Source organism: the organism of the source record quoted next, unplaced genomic scaffold (genome assembly GCF_019419815.1).
Source record: "Pyrus x bretschneideri cultivar Hongxiangsu unplaced genomic scaffold, Pyrus_bretschneideri_v1 Contig24, whole genome shotgun sequence".
NCBI classification, from domain to species: domain Eukaryota; kingdom Viridiplantae; phylum Streptophyta; class Magnoliopsida; order Rosales; family Rosaceae; genus Pyrus; species Pyrus x bretschneideri.
Genome location: NW_025999546.1, coordinates 1,090,620 through 1,116,238, shown reverse-complemented (window position 1 = coordinate 1,116,238; position 25,619 = coordinate 1,090,620). Strand labels below are relative to the sequence as shown.

General features: G+C 36.4%; 1 protein-coding gene and 1 pseudogene across 1 annotated transcript; one reads left to right on the top strand and one right to left on the bottom strand.

Moving 5' to 3' along the window:
* Positions 1–16,877, top strand: part of LOC125468204 — a 61,601-nt pseudogene extending 44,724 nt beyond the window's left edge.
* Positions 16,878–16,984: 107 nt separating this feature from the next.
* On the bottom strand, positions 16,985–22,095 carry LOC125478379 (disease resistance protein RUN1-like). The gene is made up of 6 exons (XM_048586541.1): positions 21,392–22,095; positions 19,501–20,599; positions 19,117–19,416; positions 18,151–18,993; positions 17,424–18,054; positions 16,985–17,314 (listed from the first exon to the last, which is right to left on the bottom strand). Exons 1-6 carry the CDS (start codon positions 21,892–21,894, stop codon positions 17,142–17,144), a joined length of 3,549 nt encoding a protein of 1,182 aa, XP_048442498.1. The 5' UTR covers positions 21,895–22,095; the 3' UTR covers positions 16,985–17,141.
* Between the last annotated feature and the right edge of the window lie 3,524 nt (positions 22,096–25,619).

Here is a 25,619-nt window from a genome sequence, read left to right as displayed (position 1 = left end):
AGCATGTTCATCCTCCTGATGTCGACTCATCCTTTGCTCATGCACCAAAAGACTGCTCTGGAGTTCGTCGATAGACATGACATCTAGGTCATTCGATTCTTCAATCGAACAGACAACATAGTCGAACTTCGTTGTCATGGATCTCAGGATTTTTTCAATGATCACCACGTCGTCCATCTTTTCTCCGTGAGTCTGCATCTTGTTAGCTATGGCAAGAGTTCTGCCAAAATAACTATCGACTGTTTCTCCATTCTTCATGTGCAACACTTTGAACTCCTTGCGAAGGGCCTGCAGTTGTGCACGTTTTACACGTGCAGTTCCTTGATACTTTTGTTTCAAGGAATCCCATATATCCTTTGCTGTGTCTTTCTTCAGAATGGTCTCCAAAATGGACCGATCTATGGCTTGGAACAAATAGTTCTTAGCCTTCAAGTCTTTCAGCTTTAGTTCATCTATGATCTTCTTCTGTGCTTCCCCAGTTTCTGATCCTCCTGCTGCTGCAGTGATCCCAATCTCTACCAAGTTCCAATACTCTTTGGAACGAAGGAAGTTCTCCATAAGCATACTCCAGTGGTCATAGTGTCCATCAAGCTTGGGAATAGCTGGTTGTACAAAACTATTCTCAGATGCCATGGTTGTATCTCTCCGCTTAGGTTGCAGGCTCTCGATCAGGCCCCGGAGTGGGGCTCTAATACCAGATGTTGGAACCAGAAACTTGCAAAGGACTGCTGTAATGCAAAGTTCGAGAGCTTACAAAGCAACCAAGGGAGAATTCTTATTAAGCAAAGCAAAACTTCATGGCTATTAAATAGCCTTACATTTGAACACGAAAATGAAACAACTACTTCCCACGATCACAGGACCTACGATCGTGGTGGAGACTACGTCAAAACAGAAACATGCAACATGTCCCTCAAGTATAGGGATTATTGTTTCTTAAGAGATAAAACAACCCTAAAAACTAGGAACCCTAGCTGTAAATCCTTATCAGATAACGGCTAGATTTTTAAACAATTCTAACAAAATATGTGTTGAAATATTAGTAAAAGAAAAGAAAAAGAAATCTAGACTCTCAAATTCATATTGACATGGAGATGATTGGTAAATTGGGTCGGAAAGTTTTCTAATTTTGCTAGTTTGGTAAAAAGAATTATATTAAAGTATTACGTTACGAAATCCTCATTCATTCTAGTTTTAAGCATCAATTTGCAAAAGGACGAATTTGGTCCTAATTCTTATTATAGTGTAGGGAGTGACATACAAAGATGTATAGGGTTGGAACAACTCTTTTCCTTTTCCATTTTTGCTCTCCTTTTAACACCATTTGCATAAAGAAAAACTAATGAAAAGAACCTCAAATTTTAATCCAAAAACATACAATGAATTTTATTTAATTACAATAACAAAAGACGATGACAATATTGTAAACAAGTTAAAGTTTAGGTGGAGTGAGAGTATCACAACTAAGTTAAAGTTGACACCAGCAATCGTTTCTTTATAAAACAAAAGCTTTTTCAAAATTTTCATTAAAAATCATTAATGTGTTTTTCATTGAAAATTTTGTTGTGTGAAAATTTTCCATTAAAACTCACTTATATAAAATCAAAGAGTGGTTATTTGATCTAAAAGAATTGAGTAGAACCAAGAAAATGCAAACAACAATCTCCAGGAAGACACGTGTGCTGCTTAAATTCTCCCGTCTACTTCAAGATAGGTTGGGTGGTTATGCAAGTGTGCTAGTCTTGAAACGAACAAGTCCTTATGTAACATATAATATTTGGGTGGTTGAATTAGGGACTCAGACGTCACAGTGGTGAGGAAGGCTCGTGACAGTGACAGTCAGTTCAAGGACGATGGCGATTTCGACAGAGATTAGCTGAGTGTTAGTGATATTTGTAAATTCTGTTATTGGTGATTTTGTGATGTAGACGGAGCAGGAAGGGGATGACCCTTTCTTCTCATCATGTCCTCCTCATGGAAAGAACCAATGCTATACACCCGCGAATGCAACTCACTGAGATTTTTTCATTCAATGGTTTTGGTGGTGATGATGCAAATCCTGAAGGAGAAGAAGACCCTTGAGAATGAGTACTCTTTCTTTTCTTCACATTCTCCACCTTTGAGTTTTCTTCACGCACCTCCGAAGACATGTAGTGCGTGAAAGAGTCTTCTTTTGGGGAAGAAGACTCAGAAGTAAAGGACAATGTGGACTGGAAAGACGGAGTTTTCATTGATTCATACTGAGTTTCATCAACTGAGAGCAGCCTCAAACGCGAAGGACGAGCATTAATACGTACTCTTTTCCCCCTTTCCATCCTTGCAGAACGCGAACGCCAATGAACCGGGGATGGTGATGCAGCAGCTTCATTGAACTTCTGTTCTAAATTTATAGCACCCAAATCACCAAAATCCCCATTCCTAACCCTATCAGAGCTTTTAAAAGAGCCGTTAGAACCTAAACTGAACTCACTCCTAGCAACAAATTCAAAACTGTCCCGGTTTTTCACCCTCGATTTCAAACTCCGAACCGGCAATCCTAAAGGCTGATTATCAACCATTGATCTGGGTTTTCCCCATCCATCAAGACCATAATTTGGTTGAGCCAAACACCATTGATTCACCCTGAAAATACTCACATGAATTTCGCCATTCAAGCTTGGGTAACATTTTTCTCTTTATACCCACATGAATTTTCACCCCCGCTTTCACAAATCCCCAAACTGGGTTTGCATTGGGCATAAAAAACATTGCTTTCATGACAAGAATGAGCCATGGCAGCAACAGGGTTACCCACAAAATACCCAGAATTCCAACTCTCATCCTCTCTTTTCTCACCATACCCACATGGGTGTTCACACCGGCCGTCGAAATTCGACGAAACGGGAAATATTGTAGGCATATAAGACTCAGAAGTATAACGTGAATGAGCTCCCAGAACTTAGTGAGAATCGTGTGATTGATAAATTCGGGAGCTTGTGAGGGGAAACGTGGAAGAACAACGATGAAAGCCGCAAAGAATAGAGCCTTAAGGAGAAAGTGCATAGTGTAGGACTTACCGTGTTGAATCGGGTTTCGGTGAGCTTCTGGGTTTGGATCGGAGAATAGAAAGTGGGATTTTCTGTAGGGGATGGAGTCCTCCATTGATGAGCACGCGAGCTTCTGCGGAGGTTTTGGATTTTGTGCGAAGCAAGGAGGACTATGAAGGCAAGGAAGAAGAAAGAGTGGAAAAAAGTGTGTGCGGACGCGTTAGGAATTCAAAAATGGAGCGTCGATAATTATGACCGTTTGGTTGGAATGACGATATTGACCTTGTGCTTTGTTTGGTGGAACAATGTAAACGGCAGCGTCTTGATTGAAACAAAAGCAATTTGGTGCAACACAGCTCACTGAGCACCAAGCAAAATAGCAATGCAAAATAGATGAGTCATGAACATACAAATTTGATGATACACATCTAGGAAGAATTTTTCTCATATGATCTTTAAGCTTTTTGGTTTTAATTTTTTTTTTATTTGTATGGGACAATGAAAGATAAGCGATTTTTTCACTTTTTTTTCCTTTAACACTCATTCGGTTGTTTCTAGTTGTACGATTGAATAAATATAAAAATAATCAATAGACAGGAACAAATCACTACCTAATGAAATTAGAATTTTGCATGTATATGCGAACCAAAATCATTTAACATTAGATTGAATTGTTATTTAGTTTAATTGGTTTCTTTTTTAGACGTGAAAGTAACAACATTGAGATGAAAATTTAAATTATTTGAGTTGGTGACATGCATAAGTAGTTTTTTTTCTTTTCAACATTTTGTATAGTTGATTGAGTCTAAGTTAAAACACCCCTCCGAAAAAAACCACCCTACTTAAGCCAAATTCACTTCAAGTTACTAGGAGTATTTCTAGGAGATGATGTAAAATAAATAAAATTTTATTTCAAATAGTCAGATTTAAAATATAAAAAAAAGAACACATCTCCAACATATTCTATAAAAGAGTTTATATTATAGAAAAATGATTTATAGAGCAACTATTCATCAACTAAATATTAAGAAAATAATAAAACTCAAAAGTGGAACCTTGAGCAAGAAGAACATGAAGAGAGATAAGACTCTTTTAGAAAAAGAGTGGGTTGAATTTGAATTGTTCATAATAAAATATTTAAATTTGTTAAAATAAAAAATGTTATTGGAGATCAAAGAAAATTGAGTAGCTAAATAGTTTTTTTGACACTGTCTACTTACTAATTTAACAAAAATTTAGACTATCAAATGGTATGAATTCAAGGCTATCTTTGGGCCGACCTAGGACCCAACCCAATATACACTTTGGTCCACCTGCCGTGTCACTTTAGCGGGAATGTGTTTCCTCACGTCTTTTCCAATTGCCATATGAGAAAATCACAGTGAAACACATAAGAGAGGGAGAGGGAGAGGGAGAGAGAGAGAGAGAGAGAGAGAGAGAGAGAGAGAGAGGGGGAGAGGGAGAGAGGGATAGCAGGAACAGAGGAATTTATGGAAGCAGATAATGCAGAGGCCATAATCAACAGAATCGAACAAAAATCTTGAAAGATCGAGAGCTTACTCAAAACTGTATCACTCCAAATCCTTTCCCCTTTGTACATTCAATTTTCTCTAAAACCCCTTAATGATTTGGTAATTCCCCAAAAACCTTAACTGTTTGATCCGTTTTTCATCTAGGTACAAGACAGTTGAAGCTCCAAAAACTGCTCTTGAAGGCTGGCCTCTCAACACTAAAGACGAGCGCTGCAAGGTTTGTCTTTTCTCTTTTGCTAATTTCCTGTTTGGTTGCCGAGAAAATCAATAGATGGAATAGAAAATTGAATTGTAAGCTTAGAATTTTATTCTTCTTTTCTTATTGTTTTTCCAGTGGTTTTCTTGGGTACCAATCGGAATTGTTCCCCTGTGTTTAATTATAATCTTAAGTGTCCTGTTTGGTGTGGAATGAAAAGAAAGTGATGAGATTTATTTTTTTTATTTTTTATTTTTTTGAGTTTTGCAGTCTGCAAATTGGATAATGGTGCATAGAGCTATCATGGCTATGAAAGATGTGGATGCAATGTTTTCTTCTTTGGATCCCGAGTGCTCTGACATTCTCATGAAGTTATACCTTATGAATGCTATCCGATTTTGGTTTCGAGTATTTTACGTAATCTATTGAATTGAAATTTGAAATCTATGTAGATAGTGAACTTTGTTTTGCTAGAAGGTGGTTTTGTATAGATTTGTTGTATGTATATAACACGAATCTCGTTAGCGGTTGGTAATAGTTGCATGATTCAATGTGCTTAAAACTGTTGGAAGTTCTTTAACCAAATATAGAGTACACATGAGTATACTAGAGTATTTTCAGTTAAACCGGTTGAAGATTTTCCCAAACGGAGAACAAAAGTATCTTGAGTTATAGAAATGAACTTGAATTTGACTGGTTACGTAGGTTTGGCTCTTTCTTTGCTTGCATTATGTATCTTTATCCTTTTAGATGTTGTTGATTATAGGCAAGTTACCTAGACTTGTGCTTTGTTAGGGTACAAACTACAAATAAACAGTGGCCTTCACTATCCATTTGACGCCTTAGAGAGATTTGTTTGAATCAAATATGGTTGTTGAGTATCTTATATTCCTGAAGGAATCCAATTTGTATGATTAGTGAATGGGATTTTGGGAATATAAAGAACAAGCAACAAGGTTCCCTTGTAAGTCTGGGACAGCATTGCATCCTTGCAAGGCCTAATCCTTATGGTCTTTCCGGGCACTTAACACACTATGTTGAGTTTGGCGTCTAGTGTGAAACAAATGGTTGCTTTCTTGGGCAATCAAAGTATTGGCTCCATGAATGTGTAGAAAGTAATTTATCAAAAGGCTTCAACGTAGAAACAGGGATGTATTTTAGGTAGTATAGTTCATAATGAATATCACTATATGTGAAACATTTGTATGTTTCTTCTGATTTCGTTTCTTATCCAAGATGTCAGATTATTGTCTTTGGAGCGTTTGTTATATGTATGGCTTTGGTGTAGTGTCATATAAACAAGTATTCTACCCCAAAGTTTTAGAAAATGTTAGGTATACGTATTTTTTCGTCTAAGTTTGTGATTTCGATTTCTTGATGTTTTGCTCATTGGTTAGACGATTATGGAATGAGGATCTTTATAACCGTATCCAAAACCATAACCGAATAATATTCATGGTTTTTTTCATATCCAAAATATTCGAGGGCCTTCGATCCACGCGATTTGTTCTTCTCCGACCCACCATAGCTCCTCTTCGACCCTTTCGAGCTCGTCGAATAGCACACTGTGGTGTTACCCTAATTTTCATACCCAAATCTGTTCATTCGGACGGTTGTACGGTTATTGGATTTAATGTTTTGACTTGTCATCCCTAGCTTACACCCCTAAAACCCAGACCCTACAGTTTCTTCTGAGGCTTGTTTGTACCTCTCTCAAGGGTCTCACTCTATATATACATATGCGTATTTAATTTGTTTCGCTTGAAAGAAAATGAGGAAAAATCATCAATTTTAGAATTTGGGATTCATAAATTGGTTTGGATATTTGAAATGAAGTTGTATGTATCATCAAAACTTAAATCCTTGTGGAATTAAATTCTATAAATATGTGGGTGTTTGAATTTGTAGAGGCTCATACGTCACAATGGAGAAGAAGGCTCGTGAAAGTAACAGTGAGTTTGACGACGATGGTGATTCGACAGCGATGAGCTGAATGTTAGTTTGATTTGTAAATTCTGTTATTGGGTTTTGGTAATCATTCAGTTTTGTTTTGGTTATTTTATTGTTGATTGATGATTTGTGATGTAGATGAAGCAGGAAGAGGATGAATTTGATGATGAGCACGACAAGGAGAAGGAGGAAGAAGAATCAGAAAATGAGGAACAAGATGGAGGAGAAGTTGGGGAAGAGGAAAATGGGGATTGGCAAAACGATAGTAAAGATGCCGAGATGGAAGAACTGGAGAAAGAATGCATGAATCTTCGTCATCAGGAGCAGTAAGAGACTTCCGTTCACAATCCTTTTATTTTTAATTATAAACTTGTGATGCTTAATTAGAATGAAGACATAGAGCTAAATAATGTGAATATAAGAGATAATATGCATAGCAGTTGGAGGTTGGTGACGAAATTTGTTATTAGGTTACAGAAGTCATTGAGTAATGTAAATAGTCCACGAGTGTAGCCATAGAAATTGAATACTAGTGCCATTTCCATCTTAGCTCAGGCTAATTTTTAGTATCTATTTAATTTAGTTACTACGAAAGCACAAAATGGAGCTATATAGGCTGACATAAGAAGTTAATTTTGTTCTTCGTTTATTCCCTGTTCCCATGCAGAGATATTTTAAAGAATCTAAAGGGTCATAAGGACGAAGATCTTCTTAAAGGTCAAGCAGTGAAGAACCAAAAGGTGTGTTGTTCAAAATAATAGCTCTTTTAATATCCATGAAATAGGTTTTGTTTGTCAACATGAAATTATTGCTCCTTGTTTAAAGCTTCTTTTTATGCCAATCCTTAAAGTTGAAAAAAAAAAAAAAAAAAATTATATAGTGAGTTATTGTCTGATCGATGTTTATTCTTACCCACTTTCTATGCCTTTTCTTTTTCTTTTTTCTGAAGGCTCTCTGGGACAAAGCTCTTGAGTTCAGATTATTGCTTCAGAAAGCATTCTCAAGTTCACATAGATTACCGCAGGTCGTTTTTGCTTTTCCCTTTTTTTTTTTAAAGATTTTTTTATATGTTAAGATATTACGTTCTTACCTGAGAGGTTGATTATGTTCTTAACTGAGAGGTTGATGCAGAAGCCAGTTTGGTCTTTATTTTGCGATTCACATGAGGGCGTCAATGCAGCATATTCTGATCTAGTTGACTCATCAAAAGAACTTTGGACTCACTAGTGGAACTACAAGAAGTATGGCTGTCAAAAGGTTTTTTTGTCTACCTTGTACTACTTGGTTTGCGGTTTAGCTTCATACCTTGTTGTAATATGAGAAGTGCTTTATACATTGTTATGATTTGTTAATATTGCCATTTGTATATGCTAACATTTATCACATCGGGCTATTTTTTCTTGTTGCAGCTTTACTTGAGAAGAACCCATCCATTGTTCAAGCAATACATAGTATGTACAAAGTACATTTATCAAACTATTATATTTATTTTGTAATACAATTTGGCTTTCCGCTCTTTTGCATAATCTTATCATTTTCGGCATGATAAGAATTGCCAATGTGTGAAAGGTTTGCAGCTATGCTTGGTGATTTACATTTTGTGTTTGAAGTTTTTAATAACCGTTTACATTCTCATAAAGTGTGTTTGGTTTATAACCTATTAGTTAACATAGAGTTCAATTTTGTCAAATCAAACTTTAAGGAAATGCTTAAGTTTTCATATGGTTGTGAGGGTTCCCCAAATTTCAGAAGTTCCACTACAACGGTTGCTATAATTAGTCAGATTATGCTGGTACTAAAATGCTGGTACTAAGTTATCATTAAGAGTGTAAGAGTGTTAATCAAGAGGAATGGATTGAGCTCAGCCTTGCTCAAGCTTATCCCAAAACACAAAGCATCGAGCTTGAGCTTGGACCGGCTCAATTGTTAATGTAAATCTTGGAACATCAGCTTTTGTTCTGCTGAATTGTAGTGAAGTTTGTGCTTTGTTCTGATTGAGGACAAGCCAGTCCCAATAGGTGATGGTTTGCGCGTAATAGGTGGGAAGTTCCAAGTAGTCCAATTGGTTAGAAATACAGTTGTTTTCGACAAACATTAGACACCTTGGGATTTTGATTACAGAAACATCAATTAAATCACACTCTAGAGGTAGGTATTTGTTGCAGTTGTCAAATGCATAATGTTGACATGGAAGGTAAATCAGTTGGGCCTTGTTTTGTTGATCTGAGGATAGCCAAGATGAAGCCAGATTTCAAATTGCCCTAGGATGTTGGCACAAATGTTTCCTGCTTGATCTCATATAAACCTTAGCCTGATTTAACAAAAAAATTGGCTTTTCGGCTACCATGGTCTAATTGACTGTCCTACTTTGTACTGTTTGCATATTTTCATGAACTTCATACTGCATATGTTCATGAACTTCTCCTAATACATATCTTGTTCTGTAGGTAAATCTGGACGATGTAGATGTCACAGTCATCTAAGAACATTGATGGTGATGAGGATTGGTCACGGCTTTCTGAGTTGCTGTCGAGGTACTGAAATCATAATTAGATATTCTGAGAAGAAGAATCATATTCTACTATCTATAAAACTGAAAATTTTTTTTTTTCCTTTTTCATGCCATACTTCGCTAATCCATTTGGAGCAGCAAAAAGAACTTCGGAGTTTTGTTGTTTTATTGTTAAAATTCACGTAAATGGTGGATTCAAGTACCTTACGATTATTGCTGTATTTCTATACCTTGGTGTCTAACTTTTGTTATATTTTAATACATGGTTCTTATCAGTTAATAAATGAGGCTATTATGTTATTAAGTTTGTCAACTATTCAATATGAAATATACCAGAAGATAGTTTTCTGAAATTTAAATTATACTTGTAAAAAACCATGAAATGCATTTGTAAATTATACTTGTAAAAAATAGTGGTAGACCATGAAATGCATTTGTAAATTATACTTGCAAACCCTTTAGTTTGATATCTAAAGGGGCTGGCAAAGAACCATGAAATGCATTTGTAAATTATACTTGTAAAAAATCTATGCTGATTGTTGTCATATGTTACGTTTAAGTATACTCTAGGGCAGTTCTGCTATGAATTCTTTCATGCTCCGACAACTTCTCTTGCATGAATTTTAGAATTTGTTGTACTATGTTCAACTTTTCATTATTGTTTACATTTCCATGTTGGTTACTTGGTCTAACTCAGACCTGTCACGTTGTATCTTGTAGAATAGCTACTTTCAGAAACAAATCAATAAACAAATGGCAGAGGAAGACACAGGTGACCGCAGGTGCTGCTGCTGTTAAAAGCAAACTCCATGCTTTTAATCAGGTCTGGCTCTATAATTGAACTTGTAACCATGCCCTTCCCTACGAAAGACTTGTGCCATGCTTTGCCTGATATTCACCAGGAATACATTTTTCCTTTTCCAATTGCAGAATATTAGTGAACAAGTTGCTGAACACATGTCATCAGATTGCATATAAAAACTGTGGCTTTTGGAAATTGTTAAGGTTTGTATTGTCCTAAGTGATGTCCGGTATCCTCATTAATTTACTGCTTTGGATATGTGGAGTTGATGAACATGATTTTCAAACAATTTGTACTCGTATAACCAACTTTAAGTAACTAAGTCTGAGTCATGAGGAGAGTTTCATTCAAACAATCTGTATCTGCGGCCATTGAAGTCAATGGCACACTGTATTGTCTCAGCTTATAGTGGGCATGGAACCTAATCGATCCTGAACTTCTATTGTTTTTGTGTTCTGGTAACTTTAAAAATGGACAAGCTAGCAGTAATTCCTGCTAACAATCACGACCTATTTGATCCTGAACTTCTATTGTTTATTGATTTTGATTTTGCACAATTTGATTATCCGCAGAGAACATTTTATTCTTTGAAAAAGTTGCATGCTAAGAAGAGGAAGATTGAGTCGCAAGATAAGTTATCAATAGATTCTTCGGTTCCCTATGTGAAACTGCTGTGATTTTGTTTTGGAATATCTTGGAGCGTCTGTTGAGCAAACTAGGCCAGATGGTTGAAGGCTTATTGCATTATGCTTTTGCAGGTACAATGTTTATGAGATAATAGTAAATTTCATGCCTCCAGTGACCAATGCCGTTTCTCCTATGCTTCCTGACCTCAATAATTTGTTTGGGTTGGAGAAGCAGAAACCAGCTTTCGTAGTGCAGTAGCAATGCAGGGCTGAATCAGCTGTATAGTCCTTAGATCTCAGGCTAAGAAATTGTCTGCTCTTAATTTATTTGATATATTAGTCAATCTAATATCTGTTGTACTGAAATTTATGTAATTTACACAATTTTTCAATGGGAGCCCAGTATTTAAGAAGCATGATTTTGTTGTAAATGACAATTACTATTTCTAAATTTGACATTTATAGGCAGATAGGATGTTTTTGCCTTCCCCGGTGCCAAAATATTTTCCCGCAGTTCAACATTTTTCTTCCCCGGTTTCAATGTCCTTCCCTTGTATGTTTAGAATCATATGTTTATTTTTTTTCTTTCAATTATTTACTGCTAGTATACAACCATCTGTTTTTGTTCTCTGGTACGGGATTGTATGCAATTAGTGTCAGGGAAGAAAAATTCTTAAATATCGTTAATGTTGATGTATTTTATGCTATATTTATGCAGTATTTGATAATGTTGAACACATCTGAACTTCGATATTTTGAAGGCAGAAAACATCTTGAAAGCAAGGAGGGAATCCAAAGATGTCTGTATCAAGTAAAATTACAAACTCATGGATGGCTTGTGGACTACTGCAGGCCCTTGCTCGTGTTACTCACTTTGATTATCATTGGAGGTTTATCGTGGTCGTTGTCTTCATCATCATCATTATAATTAGAATTCTCCTCGTTTGCATAGGTAGCAACGATTTTCAAGCCTCGGATTTTGTGACTAGAAGGGAGTAAAGGGACAATAAAGGATATGGAGGACTTGGTGCTTTTATAGCTGAACCGGCCTGGAACCTCGTTCCCAACAAAAAATATGTCGTTCAGAAAGGCCTTTAGTTGGAGCCCCTCAAGCGATTGATATGTTACTTTTTTCAATGATATGCAATTGCATACATCCATCTTTTCGTGTACTCTCGGCAACCCCACAAGCGATTTGAGCTTCTTACAACTACGAAAAGAGAGTTTAATACAATTACAAACCTTTGATGAAACCTGGCAGACTGCAAATTGGATTCTCATCTAACTTTAATCTTTGCAACTGAGGATAGACTACTTAAATCCCTACAAAAGGCATCATCAGAAATATTGCACCTATTGAGATTCAACTTAACTAAAGAGCATGGAAAAGAACTCAAGATAGTTGAACTTCTTTTTGGCCATAATTCACTTAATGGAATTCCATTTGTTTCAAGAACTTTCAGAGACTCCATCTTCTTCATCATCTTCCCTGGAAACTCGTCAAGGTTATGGATTCAAACTGTAGACGAATGCCATGACAATCTGGAAAACCAAGTGATCAATATCTTATTTAGCGGACTAAGTCTTAGCTAAGTTGACTAGAGCAGTGTACTCCTCTCGTGGCACCCAAGTTCGAAATGGCTAAGCAGCCTACTTCCCCAGCTGCATCTTAAGTTCAAAACCCCCTCATTATCCATTCTAAAGTTGAGGAGTAATTTGATTGTAGTAGACCTGGCATTCGTGTCGTGCTTCTCGTGTTCGTGTCATACCCGATAGCTTAATAGATAGTGTCGTGTAATACCCGTTAAAGTAGATGAGTAATATGACCCGACCCGAAATCAACCCGTTAATAAACAATATATACATATTCCTTATATCTATTGCACTTTATAGTAAGTTTTTTTTTAGTAGTTTAGAAAATTAAAATCATCAAAATAACTTTTTTCTTATCGTGTCGAAACAGATTACCCGCGTGTTACTCTTGTGTAAACTTGTTAAGAACTCGTTATTAATGGGTTATTATCGTGTGACTCGATAATGATCCGATTAGTTATCGTATTGACCCAAAACCCGTTATTTTCGTGTCGTTTACGTGTCGTGTAAGAAATTGCCGGGTCTAGACTGTAGCTTAGCTACAGTTAAATTGTTGCCCCTTGATTTGCTTTATTTACACAATGCTGCCACCAAATCTGTGTTGGGCTGGGGTTTGGGCTCCCTCTTTCTCTTCATGAGCCTTCTGTTGATTTTCGGTAAGAAGCCCGGCCCTCAGTCAGGCTCTCAACGATTTAATTACAGTTCTGCCCACCGAAGATTACAATCCGATGGTGGGCATGATGTATTGGGAAGGGCAATTTTGTCCTCTCGGTTTTGAGCGAATTAGGGGGTAGCTGGTATGTTTGCATTTGTTGTCATTCGATGAGGGTTTAGGGGATGGAGGCTGAGAGAGAGAGAGATAGAGCGAATTAGGGGGTAGCTGGTATGCTTCTATATGTTTCGGATGAGGTATTTTTCTTACCTTTTCTTTCTTTCTTTACCGATACCGAAGTTGTTCCGCTCGTCCCTCTTTCGTGGAGGAACTTCGCTTCACTCTCCTTGAAGAAACCAAGTTTGTGGTTACGTATATGATAACCTAGAAGCATCAGCTTCTGAGGGTGTCATTCATTGCATGTGGTAAGTACTACGCGTTTTACGGACCTATGCTTTCTGTGCCAATCTTTTATTGTTGTTGTTGTTGGTGTAAGTATTTATGTTAAGTAGTAGCAAACATAGTGTTATTGCAAATTGTTCCATTCGATAGAAATATAGACATCCAGGATGGAAGGGTCACATATTTGGACCTTATTCTTGGAAGATGATTGCATTATTAAATAAACTGCATATAATTTGGGTTGGACCTTAGAAGATATGGTTACAAGAGGAATTAAATAAGTGGATTGCTATTGAGTTGACAATGCACAATGAGATTTCTTCCTTTCTGAATGGCTTGTGTAGTCTGCAAGGAGGGGAAAAAGAAGGGGAGAAATTCCTTCTCTTCCATTATTTGGTTGGTCAAGGAAGAAAATACTCATTTTTATCTCCTCAGTCCCGCCTAAATTAACTGGAGTCTGAAATGTTCTTTTTTAGAAATAGTTGGAAGTTTTTCTTATTTAGAATTTTAATGATTAGGTTATTGAAAACAAGCCAGTCCAAATATGTGATGGTTTACGCGTATTAGGTGGGAAGCTCAAAGTAGATCAACAAAAATTAGACAATTTGTGATTTTGATTACAACTTTCAAGGAAACATCAATTAAATAACCACTCTAGAGGTAGGTAATTGTTGTTGTTGTCAAAAGCATAATGTTGGCATAGAAGGTAAATCAGTTGAGTCTTGTTTTCTGATCTGAGGATAGCCAAGATGAAGCCAGATTTCAAATCTGCCAAGGATGTCAGCTCAAATCTTTCCCGCTTGATCTCATATAAGCCTTAGCCTGATTAAGCAAAAAAAAAAGGCTTTTGGGCTACCATGGTCTAATTGGCTGTCCTAGTGTGTACTGTTTGTGTTTTCATTAACTTCATACTGCATATGTTCATGTATTGCTTCTCCTAATACATATCCTGTTTTGTAGGTGAATCTGGACAATCTAAGAAGTCACAGTCATCTAAGAACATTGATGGTGATGGTGATGGTGATGAGGATTGGTCAGGGATTTCTTAGTTGCTGTGGATGTACTCAGATCATAATTTGGATATTCTGAAAAGAAGAATCATATTCTACTATCTAGATATGCTGTCGTTATATTGAAGCCCATCTATAAAACTGAAATATTTTTTTAACATTATTGTTCATGCCATACTTCGCCGATCCATTTGGAGTAGCAAGAACTTTGGAATTTTTTTGTTTTATTGTTTAAACTTCTTGTTAGAAGAAGTGACACAGGACCAAGCGCGGGATTCATATAGCCGACCCCACTTAGTGGGAAAAGGCTTTGTTGTTGTTGTATTGTTTAAAATTCTTGTAAATGGTGGATTCAAGTACCTTACTATTATTGCTGTATTTCAATACCTTAGTGTTTAACTTTTGTTATATTTCAATACTTAGTTCTTATCAGTTAATACATCAGGCTATTATGTTATTAAGTTTGTCTCAACTGTTCAATATGAAATATACTAGACGATAGCTTTCTGACCTTTAAATTCCATTAGGTACGAAATTAAATTAGTTTGTTATCTAAAGGGGCCGGCAGAGAACCATGAAATTCATTTGTACATTATACGCGTAAAAATCTATGTTGCCGTATGTTTACTTTAAGTATACTCTTGGGTAGTTCTGTATAAATTCTTTCATGCTCCGATAACTTTTCTTGCATGAATTTTAGGAATTTATTCTCCTATGTTCAACTTTTCATTAGTATGTGCATTTCCATACGGGTTACTTGGTCTAACTAAGGCCTATCATGTTGTATCTTGTAGAATACCTACTTTCAGAAACAAATTGATAGACAAATGGCAGAGGAAGACGGAGGTGACCACAGGCGCTGCTGATATTAAAAGCAAGCCGCATGCTTTTAATCAGGTCTGGTTCTATAATTGAACTTGTTAACATGCCTTTCCCTATGACTGACTTGTGCCATGCTTTGCCAGATATCACTAGGAATTCATTTTTCTTTTTCCAATTGCAGAATATTAGTGAACAAGTTACTTCTTATATAAAAGACCCAAGCAGAATGGTTGGGCAGATGCAGATGTGGAAATTAGCAGTTGCTGTAATTGGCACCGTAAGACATTAACTCTTATATCTAAATTCAAAAAAATGAAAATTTCACAGTTCCCAAGGTCTCACGCGCATGCTCAGATATATTTGTGCTTCATATTTTTAACATCATAACAAGATTGGTTTTAAACATATAGTAATTTAAACACGAGTTATTGATGTGCAGGTTCCTGTGGGGGAGAACACTGCAAAGGGAAAGGTACTGATTACATATAATTGTGGTTAACTATAATTCGATACTAATCTGAGGACCCATTTATAAATTCATTGGAATTAAATGTACCATGGAATACAATTTTCCCATATGCCATTTTAACTCCCAAATGAGGTACAAATTCATTGTTTGGGATGGATGCTGTTTGTAATTAATTTGATATGACGTTTGAGCAAATTTTAGGTTGTTTGTGGTGTTTGCTTCAATTTTCTTTTTGGATGGCCCCGATGTGACTTGACGAATTTGTGCCTTTTATTTCTATAAGGATAAATCATGCAACCAGTGTGCGAGGGATGTGAGTGTTGCAGTACTCTTCATGCACCATTAGCTTTAATCCTATCTTTTATTTGAAATTTTGATTTGTTTGCCACTTCGATGTGCAGCCTGTGAGGTCCGCTTTAATTACCTTGTTGATGTGTTGTAAAAATTATATTTCTATTTGCACAAATTGAGTAATTTTATTCTTTCACTTTGATAGGTGACACAATCTGATGCTGGTGCACAAGCTGATGGTGACCCTGAACTTTTGGATGACTCTGAGTTATACCAGACATTACTGAAAGAATTTTTTCAGACAATTGACCCATCATCTTTTGGGCATCTCATAATTCATACATGAATGATTGCATTTCCTGTAGTTCAAAGAACATGCAATCAGATTGCATTTAAAAATTGTGGCTTTTGAAATTCCTAATGATTTTATCCTCCCATGTGATGCCTGGTATCCTCGTTAATGATTTTCAAACAATTTGGACTCATCTAACCAACTTTAAATATCACTGCATTGTCTCGGCAGCTTGGAGTGGGCTTGGAGCCTCATCAATCCTGAACTTCTATTGTTTTTTTATTCTAATTTTGCACTATTTGAAGTCAATGACACTGCATTGTCTCAGCAGCTTGTAGTGGGCTTGGAACCTCATCAATCCTGAACTTCTATTGTTTTTTTATTCTAATTTTGCACTATTTGATTATCTGCCTCAGAGACAGCTGTTCCTCCTTATGCTTCCTGACCCTAATAATTCGGGTTGAAGATGGAAACCAGCTCCGTAGCGATGCAAGGCTGAGCCAACTGTATACTCATTAGATCTCAGGCTAAGAAATTGTCTGGTGTTATATTTATTTGATATATTATTCAATCTTGTATCTGTTATATTTATTTACACAATTTTTCAATGGGAGTCGAGTCTTTAAGAGGCATGATTTTGTTGTAAATGACAATTAAACTCTGTAACTTTGACATTTATAAGCAAATAGGATGTTTTTGCTTTCCATGGTGCCAAAATAGCATCTCTAATGCTAGATGTATTTCAGTATGTGATGATGTTGAACACATTTGAGCTATGCAATATTTGGTGATGTTGAACAAATTTGAACTTCGATATCTAATTGCTAGGGGCTTTTATATCTCAAGTGGTTAAGCGCTTAGCTTTGAACCCGAAGTTTTTAAAGGCAGAAAACATCTTGAAAACAAGGAGGGAATCCAAAGATGTCTGTGTCAAGTAAAATTACAAACTCATGGATCGTTTGTGGACTACTGTTGCTTCTTTTTCTGGGAGATGGAGGACCGAAATACTAGGGCAAGCGTGAAAAATAAGCCGGCAGCTGTGAGGAGCACCTTCCAGCCTTTGAGGCCGCAATTGTTATTGGCATCCCTCGTCCTTCCAATTGTGTAATCAGGTTCATCCTCCTGCCCTTCTTCTTTGTCTGAAAAACATACAAATAACAAAAAATTTATGTTTTTGAATTGAATACAGACGGACTTGGAAGTGTTTGGATGGAGTATAATTCGTTGCAATACAACGACATAGCATACCTGTGTCTTCTTCATCAGTGTCCATGATGAGGCGATATAAATTACCCCACGGAACTTTCATAGCGTATTCAACACATTCTTCAGGTACACCAAGGAAGTATATTCCTGGTATATGCTCCCAATTGGACAAATCTCCACCGATGACATATGGATAATTAGGATCTGATTTGGTGTTGTGTTGGGTACTTATCATTATATTATTCTGGTGTTCTTGCACAAGCTCGACACCAAACTCCTTTATAATATAGTTAACTGGCCTGGCCACTACAGAAACCACCACTTGATCTCCACATTGTAATATTGTTTTGTTCTCCATCTTCCAATGGCTCAACCATATCATATCTTCTCCCTCTCCTGGAATTCCATCGAAATCTGGGTTATAGATCCACTTCAAACCCTTGCTCTTGTTACTCACATTAGTCAGTAGTATTGGATCATTTGAGGACCATATACCATTATAATTCCCCGCCTTCGCATAGGTAGCAAAGATGTTCAAGCCTCGAATTTTGTGACTAGCAAGTAGCGAAGGGACTATAAAAGATATGGAGGACTTGGTACTTTTATAACTGAACCGGCCTGGAACCTCATTCCCAGCAAAAAATGTGCTGAATATACCATCTTGATACAGTCCCTATGTATTTGCCATAATCATCACAACATTACTCAGTCATTTCTTTCCCATTATATATTTAAGACTTATGAGAGAGAGAGAGAAAGAGAGGCGCACCTGGACCGGGACCTCTTTTGGATCCCTGTTTGCGAATGATTGACACATTCGAACAGCTGGCATGGATTCCAAGTTGCACAAGCCCAAAAGTTTGATTATTTCCACATCAACTCTATCAATAGGCTCTATCTTGTATCTATGCTCCCACTCAACTAGATTGTCGTTGCCACCCAGATTGCACGATTTAGACCCTTGCGCATGGGGAAGATATTTTATTTTTCTTAATGATATGCATCCTATTATACTTGTCAATCGGTGTACTTTTGGCAACCCCACAAGCGATTCGAGCCTATTACAATACTGGAAAGATAGATAATCGAGCCTTCTCAAACCTTTGATGAAAACTGGCATACTGCAAATTGGGTTCCCACCTAACTGTAGGCTTCGCAAGTAGGATAGATTACTTAAATCCGTAGGAAAGACATCATCAGAAAGATTGCACCACTGCAGGCTTAACTTTACCAAAGAGCATGGAAAAGAACTCAAGATAGTTGAACTTGTTTTTGGCCTTAATGGAATTCCATCTATTGCAAGAACCTCTAGAGACTCCATCTCCTTCATCATCTCCACTGGAAACTCATCAAGATTTGAGCAACCAGATAAAATGAGCGTTTCAAGTGATTTAAGCATGCACATGTTCTTCGGAAGAATCCTAAGATTCTTGCAATCCCTCATATTCAAGTACACGAGTCTCTCCAGGTTTCCAATGGATTCATGAACATCAATCAGGCTGGTGCAATCCACAAGAATCAATTCCTCTAGTTTGGGGCAAAGTGAGAAGTCAATGATTTCACTAAGGGCATGGGAATGGCTGACGTCAAGGATCTTCAACGAAGGAAGAAACTGGAAACAAATAAAAACAAAGAAAGAAAAAAAAATGTGTAGGAGTTAATTTTAACAAATGCAATTGGTCAAAAAAAAAAAAAAAAAAAAAAAAACTGAATTGAAATGCGTGGAGTAACATACTTTTGTTCCTTTCCAGACTTGTCTCAAGCTACTGTATTGCATTTCAAGAACAACTAGACACCCCAAAGGAAACTCAATAGGTATAGAATCCAAAGGAAATTGAAGCCAACACAACCATCTTAATCCTGTAGGCAAATCTGCATAACATCCATCTAGTTGTACATGACTAAGATGTAGTAGTTGTAATTTGCTCATCCTTTCAAATGCATTGGTTTCCAAGATTGTCTCAGTTGTGTTTATTGGACTGTTTGCAGGATGCATAAGCATATTCAGGACAAGACCTTGGATTTTTTTTGTACCCTAAAGGAAAAAAACGGAAACATTAGTATGGATAATTTTCACAATAAGAAATACATATATAGACATAAAATGCATGTTTCTTACATTCTTTTCCCTCAGTACTTCGAAAGAATCCTTATAGCGCCATAATCTACTACGTTTTCCAGGCTCTTCTGATTCGTGGCGAACAATTTCTCTTCCCATGTCACGGATCATGTCATGCATTTGCACTTTGTTGCATCCATCAATTGTCACCAAGCATCTATCAATGAGATTTTGAATGCCAACAATTGTATAGAAATCACATCCATCGAGTATTCTAACAATGTGGCTTTTGTTCATTCCTATTAGGAAACAAGCAATGTGGAGGAATAATTTCCGATCATGGTCATCTTGTAAACTGTCATAGCTTATTCTTAGTTTATTCATGATTTCACCATTAGGGATAACTTTTAGCTTCTCCAATGTACTTTCCCATACATCAATACTTTCCCCTGATAAAGATGAACCCAAAACTTTTAGAGCTAATGGAAGTCCATCGCAATAGTGTACAACCTTTTTTGAATATTCCATGTAACCTCTAAGGGGATGGTCTTGGCGAAAAGCATGCCAACTGAAAAGCTCTAATGACTCATCGTAATACAAAGTTCCAACTTCGTGCACCTTTGTAACTTGATGTGCCTTTAGCAACCTTGCACGCCTGGTTGTTATAAGTATCTTACTTCCCGGATAAAACCGATCTTTCATCTTTAGTACTGCATCTAATTGGTCCATATGGTCCACATCATCAAGAACAAGAAGAACTCTTCTAGAGCTTATGACTCTTTCAATCTTATTTAGTCCCTCACCAACACCATGTATTTTCACTTCTTTGCTGTTCGAAAGATCATAAAGAAGTTGCATTTGTATTTGAACTAAGCCATTTGGTTGATCTGCTGTTTTATTGATATTTTCAATGAAACTACTTCTTTCAAAGCTTCTAAAGTTTGAATTGTAAACATGTTTTGCAATTGTTGTCTTCCCCATTCCAGGCATCCCATAAACAAGAAGTATACCAACATCAGTTGATCTGTCTTGTAACCATAAATTGATGTCTTTGACTCGAGAATGGATTCCAATCAATTTTGGTTCAACACTCAATGGCACGCGACTTAACTTATCTTCAATCACTTTAACAATTTTTTCAATAAACCTTGACTCGTACCTAAGAATTTGGAAACAAAATGAAAGATAAATCAAACATGTCATGTGCAATAAACCATCTTAATTGGTAGTTTTGCTAAATTTGTTTCTTTTGGTTTGTAAATTTTTCTACATGATGTGACTGTTATATATTTTTGAAGTTTCACATTATCGTATGTTAAGAAAAAAAGGCAAGTTTATGCAGTGTAATATAGTTATTGGAGTTCTAATCAAGTACTTTTGTAAGTATAACATGAGTTAAATTGGAATTAATGTGAGCTTCAGAAGAAGGTTGTAAATGTTGGGATGTGACATCATGTCTCACCGAAGGGATTTGGATCCTCTCTTTAGCCAATGAAGAGGATCCTCCTGACCAACCATCGTGAATCGTTGGATGAAAATCCAACGGTTATAATTATTATAACTTTAAAGGAACTCGCTGTTTGTAGCCGTGAGATTTTCATCCAACGGTCCACAATAGTTGGTCAGGATGATCCTCTCCATTGCCTCGTAAAAGAATCCAAATCCTCACCGAAGTATTGGATGAATAAATAATGATTTAAATATATACTTTGTAATGGGGAGTGGGTCGGGTCAGGTGATATTACTTGATAATATTGTACGATTCAGGATTGGGTCAAATTACCTGTTTACTTTAATCGGTGTCAACACATGACATCCGATTAAAATACGTATGTCAGAAAACGACACGAACACAAAAAAAATACGAGACGGATGCTAAGTCTAGTACCTACAAATCATATTATCAAATTGACCGAAGAAAGAGAAGAGAAACGGAGAAAATGAAAGTTACCCATCAGCTAAGACCATGCCTGCTAGATTTGCAACCTCTGCAAGTGCCTCTCTCCATCCCTTCACCTTTTTCGACGACTGAGTTCTCTGGTGTTCAGCAAATGCTTTTCCAATACTTCCCGTCTGCTTCCTCAAGTGGGACGGATCGACATCGTAGAAGACTGGTAAAACTACATGATCAGTTGAAGTCCTCTTGTGTTTAAGGATCACCACAAGCTCATCGAGGCACCATCCGGATGACGCGTAATCTTTCGAAAACACGACAACAGAAGTCCGTGACAGCTGGATCGCTTTCTGCAGTCCTGGCTTTATATCTTCTCCTCTCTCAAGTTCATTGTCGTCTCGGAAAGTGAGAAATCCTGCGTTGTTCAAGGCTGTGTAGAGGTGGTCGGTAAAAGTCTTGCGAGTGTCTTCGCCTCTGAAGCTCAAGAACACGTCGTAGCGATAACCCCGAAAAGTGTTGGAATCAGAGGAGGTTCCTTGAGATGTTCTCACAAGAGCCATTGATGCGGATCGATGGACAAACAGTCTTTGCTAGGTGCATTGCAAATGTCTCTGTGCAGGGGAAAAATTTAATAGGGTCATTCCTATCCACTTCCAGGAATGGCCACAAGCATTGACCCAAAAAGCGTTTCTTTAAGTCATGGTCGGCCACTGGTGGTAGAGATGAAAAGAAAAAATAAAGAGTACTTCTTGTTTTATATGTGATTTTATAAATTACAATTTATATTGATGGTTGCTTGCTTTTTTGCGATAAAATACACTTCTAATTGCATTCGGTTTTTTTGAGATAAAATACAACACGCTTTGATAGTTGTTCTATACTGATTTCTCGTCCTTGAAATGTTGGAGCCATTTCTACCAATCGTCAACCCACCAACTAGTAATTTACGATTTATAACACGGATTATGGTCCATCAACCCTTTAAATACCAAGTTTTTTGTTTCTTGTGTACGGCGGCCGGCAGGTATATGGAAGCTAATTGGATTTAGTCCATGTCCTACACAACCAAGCATGTTACGTATCGTTTAAGGCAAAAACATAAAACATAAATTCAATGAAGATTCCTTTGAATTCTTTTGCCGGCTACTAAAACCAAATCCAACCTGGGCTAAATGCTATTTTTTAGGTTTTACTCCTTCCAAACCCAACCTAATTCATGCTAAATGTGTAGACTAAATGCTAAAAACTAAAAAAAAGCCAGATTTAGCCCAGAATTAGTGGGGCTGGACCATTATATATGTGTATTTTATTTAGTTTTATATTTATAAATTCATTAAATTCAACGGTTAAGATCTAATTTGATAAAATTCAACAGTAAAAAAAAAAATTAACGGTCCAAATTTAAATCTAACGACTAAAGTAATTAAAAAAAAAATCTCTCTTATGTGTTTCATATTTTTTTTCATAATGTTTAACGAGTTTCATGGTGTCGGTTTGCGATTTTTCAATATTTGTCAGAATCTAAATATTTTTAAGTTAAAATGTTAATTATGATAGTTTACATAATTTTTTTCTTTTAAAAAAGTTACTTTAAGAAGAAAAAAAAAATTAACCTAAATTCATTACTTTAAGTCGAGTGTTGGAATTAGAGGATGTTCCTTGAGTTGTTCTCACAAGAGCCATTGATGAGGTTCGGTGGACAAACAAAAAACCTGGTCTTTGTTAGGTGCAATGCAAATGTCTGTGTGCAGGGGAGATATTTAATTAGGTCATTCTTATCTACTTCCAAGAAAATTAACAAACAATTATAAAATGGGTCGTTCCAATGCACTGACCCAAAAAGTGTTTCTTTAAGTCATGGTCGGCCACTAGTTGTAGAGATGAAAGGAAAAAGAAAATTTTACTTCTTGTGTTACATGTGATTTTTTAAATCATGATTATTTTGATCGTTGCTCACCTTTTTGTGATAAAATGCACTTCTAGTTGCACAAAGATTTTTTATGATAAAATACAACACACTTTGATCGTTGCTCCATATTTATTTCTAGTCCTTGAATTGTTGGAACCATTTCTACCAATCAACCCATCAACTAGTGTTTCCAATATCACCATCTCGAAGGTTTATATATTCAACTACAAGATTGATTGTGCTAAAGATGATGAGGAAATTAGACAAAAATTAAAACTTGATAGAACCGTATAATAATGTGGCACTTTTAATGTTCAGGTAGTTTCATAAGGAAAGTTTAGAAAAAATTGAATCTAGGTACATGTATGGTTGAACTTAAAGTGGTTGATTGAATTGTTATGTAGTTATAGATTTGTCATATGGTTACGAGATTTGGCAAGTTGTGTCTACGTTCACAGGATAAGAATATTGATTTCTCATTATACGAAATACAATTTACAATGTAAGAAACAGGGGAAGTTGGGAGCATTTTGCTCTTTTCCGTTAGTAGACATAATGATGAAGACGATTTTCCTTTTTTATTTTTTGTTTTTATGCTTTTCCCTCTCTTCCTCTACTCTCCTAAGCTTCCTTCCCCTTTTCCCTTCTTTTCTGCTTTTCTCTATTCTCCAAAATTTCCTCTCATTTTCCTCCTTCCTTTTCTACTTTTCCCTTTTTCTTTTCTGCTTTTCTTCTTTTCCCTTCTCCTTTTCTCTATTCTCCGAAATTTCCTCTCATTTTCCTCCTTCCTTTTCTACTTTTCCCTTTTCCTTTTCTCCTTTTCTTCTTTTCTTTCTCTCTACCCTCCGGAGTTTCCTTCTCATTTTCCCCTCTCCTTTGACGTCATTATATTTGGGTTGAGATGTGGACCTGTTATTAATGGACAGACAACCAAGGCAATGCTTGTTTTGGTCAAGCAATTGGAAAGATGTCTTTTGCTCAGGGAAGTGATGGCCACTAGTGGTAAGTGACGAGGGAATTGGATCCTCTCCTAAGTGAGCCTCCTGACCAACACACAAGGGGTGTTGAATTTTGATCCAACGACTACAAACATGGGACCTTTTAAAAGTTGTAATAATTATAGCTGTTGGATCTAAATCCAACGACCTTTGTGTGTTGGTTAGGAGGTTCCTGAGCCCAAGCTCAGGAGAGGATACAATTCCAATGACGAGAGAGGGACCCCGTGCAATGTTTTTCTTGATTATTCATTATTTAAAAGTGGATGAATAATGTCATTTAATACTACAGTCTAATAGTATTCATCTTCACTTGTAAGTGAGAGGTCTTAAGTTTGATTCTCGCTAAATGCGAATTTGAACTATATTATTACTAGCCCATTGTGAGGCTTAGCCCATTCCCTTTCCTTAGTGTAACTGTGTAAATAATATCGTTTGTTAAAAAAAAAAAAGTAGATGAATAATAGCAACTTGGTCTACTTTCCTATTTCATTTCAAGGTTGGGAAAGGTCCAACCTTGTGTACAGTTACTTTTGTTGATTATTTGTTACTTTATTTTATAAGAGATTCTTTCAGATAACCAAATTTTACTTTTAAAGGCGTCATTACTCAATCAATATTTACCACGGTTTCAAAACATACTTTATCCTTCCAATAGACGATTGCCACATTATGGATTTGTAAGATAAAGACATATCTCCCCATCCGGTTGATAAGGATGGTGGAAATAAAGGATATGGCCATACATGACATCCAAAATGTTGAAAGACACTTTCATTTTTTTAATGTCTTGTACAGATTATATTTTATTATTAGGATAAATGAGAGCTTTACAAATTGTAGAGATGAAAGGAAAAAGAAAATTTTACTTCTTGTGTTACATGTGATTTTCTAAATCACAATTATTTTGATCGTTGCTCACCTTTTTGTGATAAAATGCACTTCTAGTTGCACAAAGATTTTTTGTGATAAAATACAACACACTTTGATCGTTGCTCCATATTCATTTCTCGTCCTTGAATTGTTGGAACCATTTCTACCAATCAACCCACAAACTAGTGTTTCCAATATCATCATCTCGAAGGTTTATATATTCAACTACAAGATTGATTGTCCTAAAGATGATGAGGTAATTAGACAAAAATTAAAACTTGATAGAACCGTATAATAATGTGGCACTTTTAATGTTCAGGTAGTTTCATAAGGAAAGTTTAGAAAAACTTGAATCTAGGTACATGTATGGTTGAACTTAAAGTGGTTGATTGAATTGTTATGTAGTTATAGATTTGTCGTATGGTTACGAGATTTGGCAAGTTGTGTCTACGTTCACAGGATAAGAATATTGATTTCTCATTATACGAAATACAATTTACAATGTAAG

What these genes read in the sequence shown, in the direction of transcription:
- LOC125478379 (XM_048586541.1), bottom strand. Translation starts at nt 21,894, where the DNA reads ATGGCTCTTGTGAGAACATCTCAAGGAACCTCCTCTGATTCCAACACT. An exon ending in GGCATGGTCTTAGCTGATGG is followed by an intron (nt 20,600 to 21,391) that starts GTAACTTTCATT and finishes CCAAATTCTTAG; the next exon opens with GTACGAGTCAAGGTTTATTG. An exon ending in AAGTCTGGAAAGGAACAAAA is followed by an intron (nt 18,994 to 19,116) that starts GTATGTTACTCC and finishes ATTTGTTTCCAG; the next exon opens with TTTCTTCCTTCGTTGAAGAT.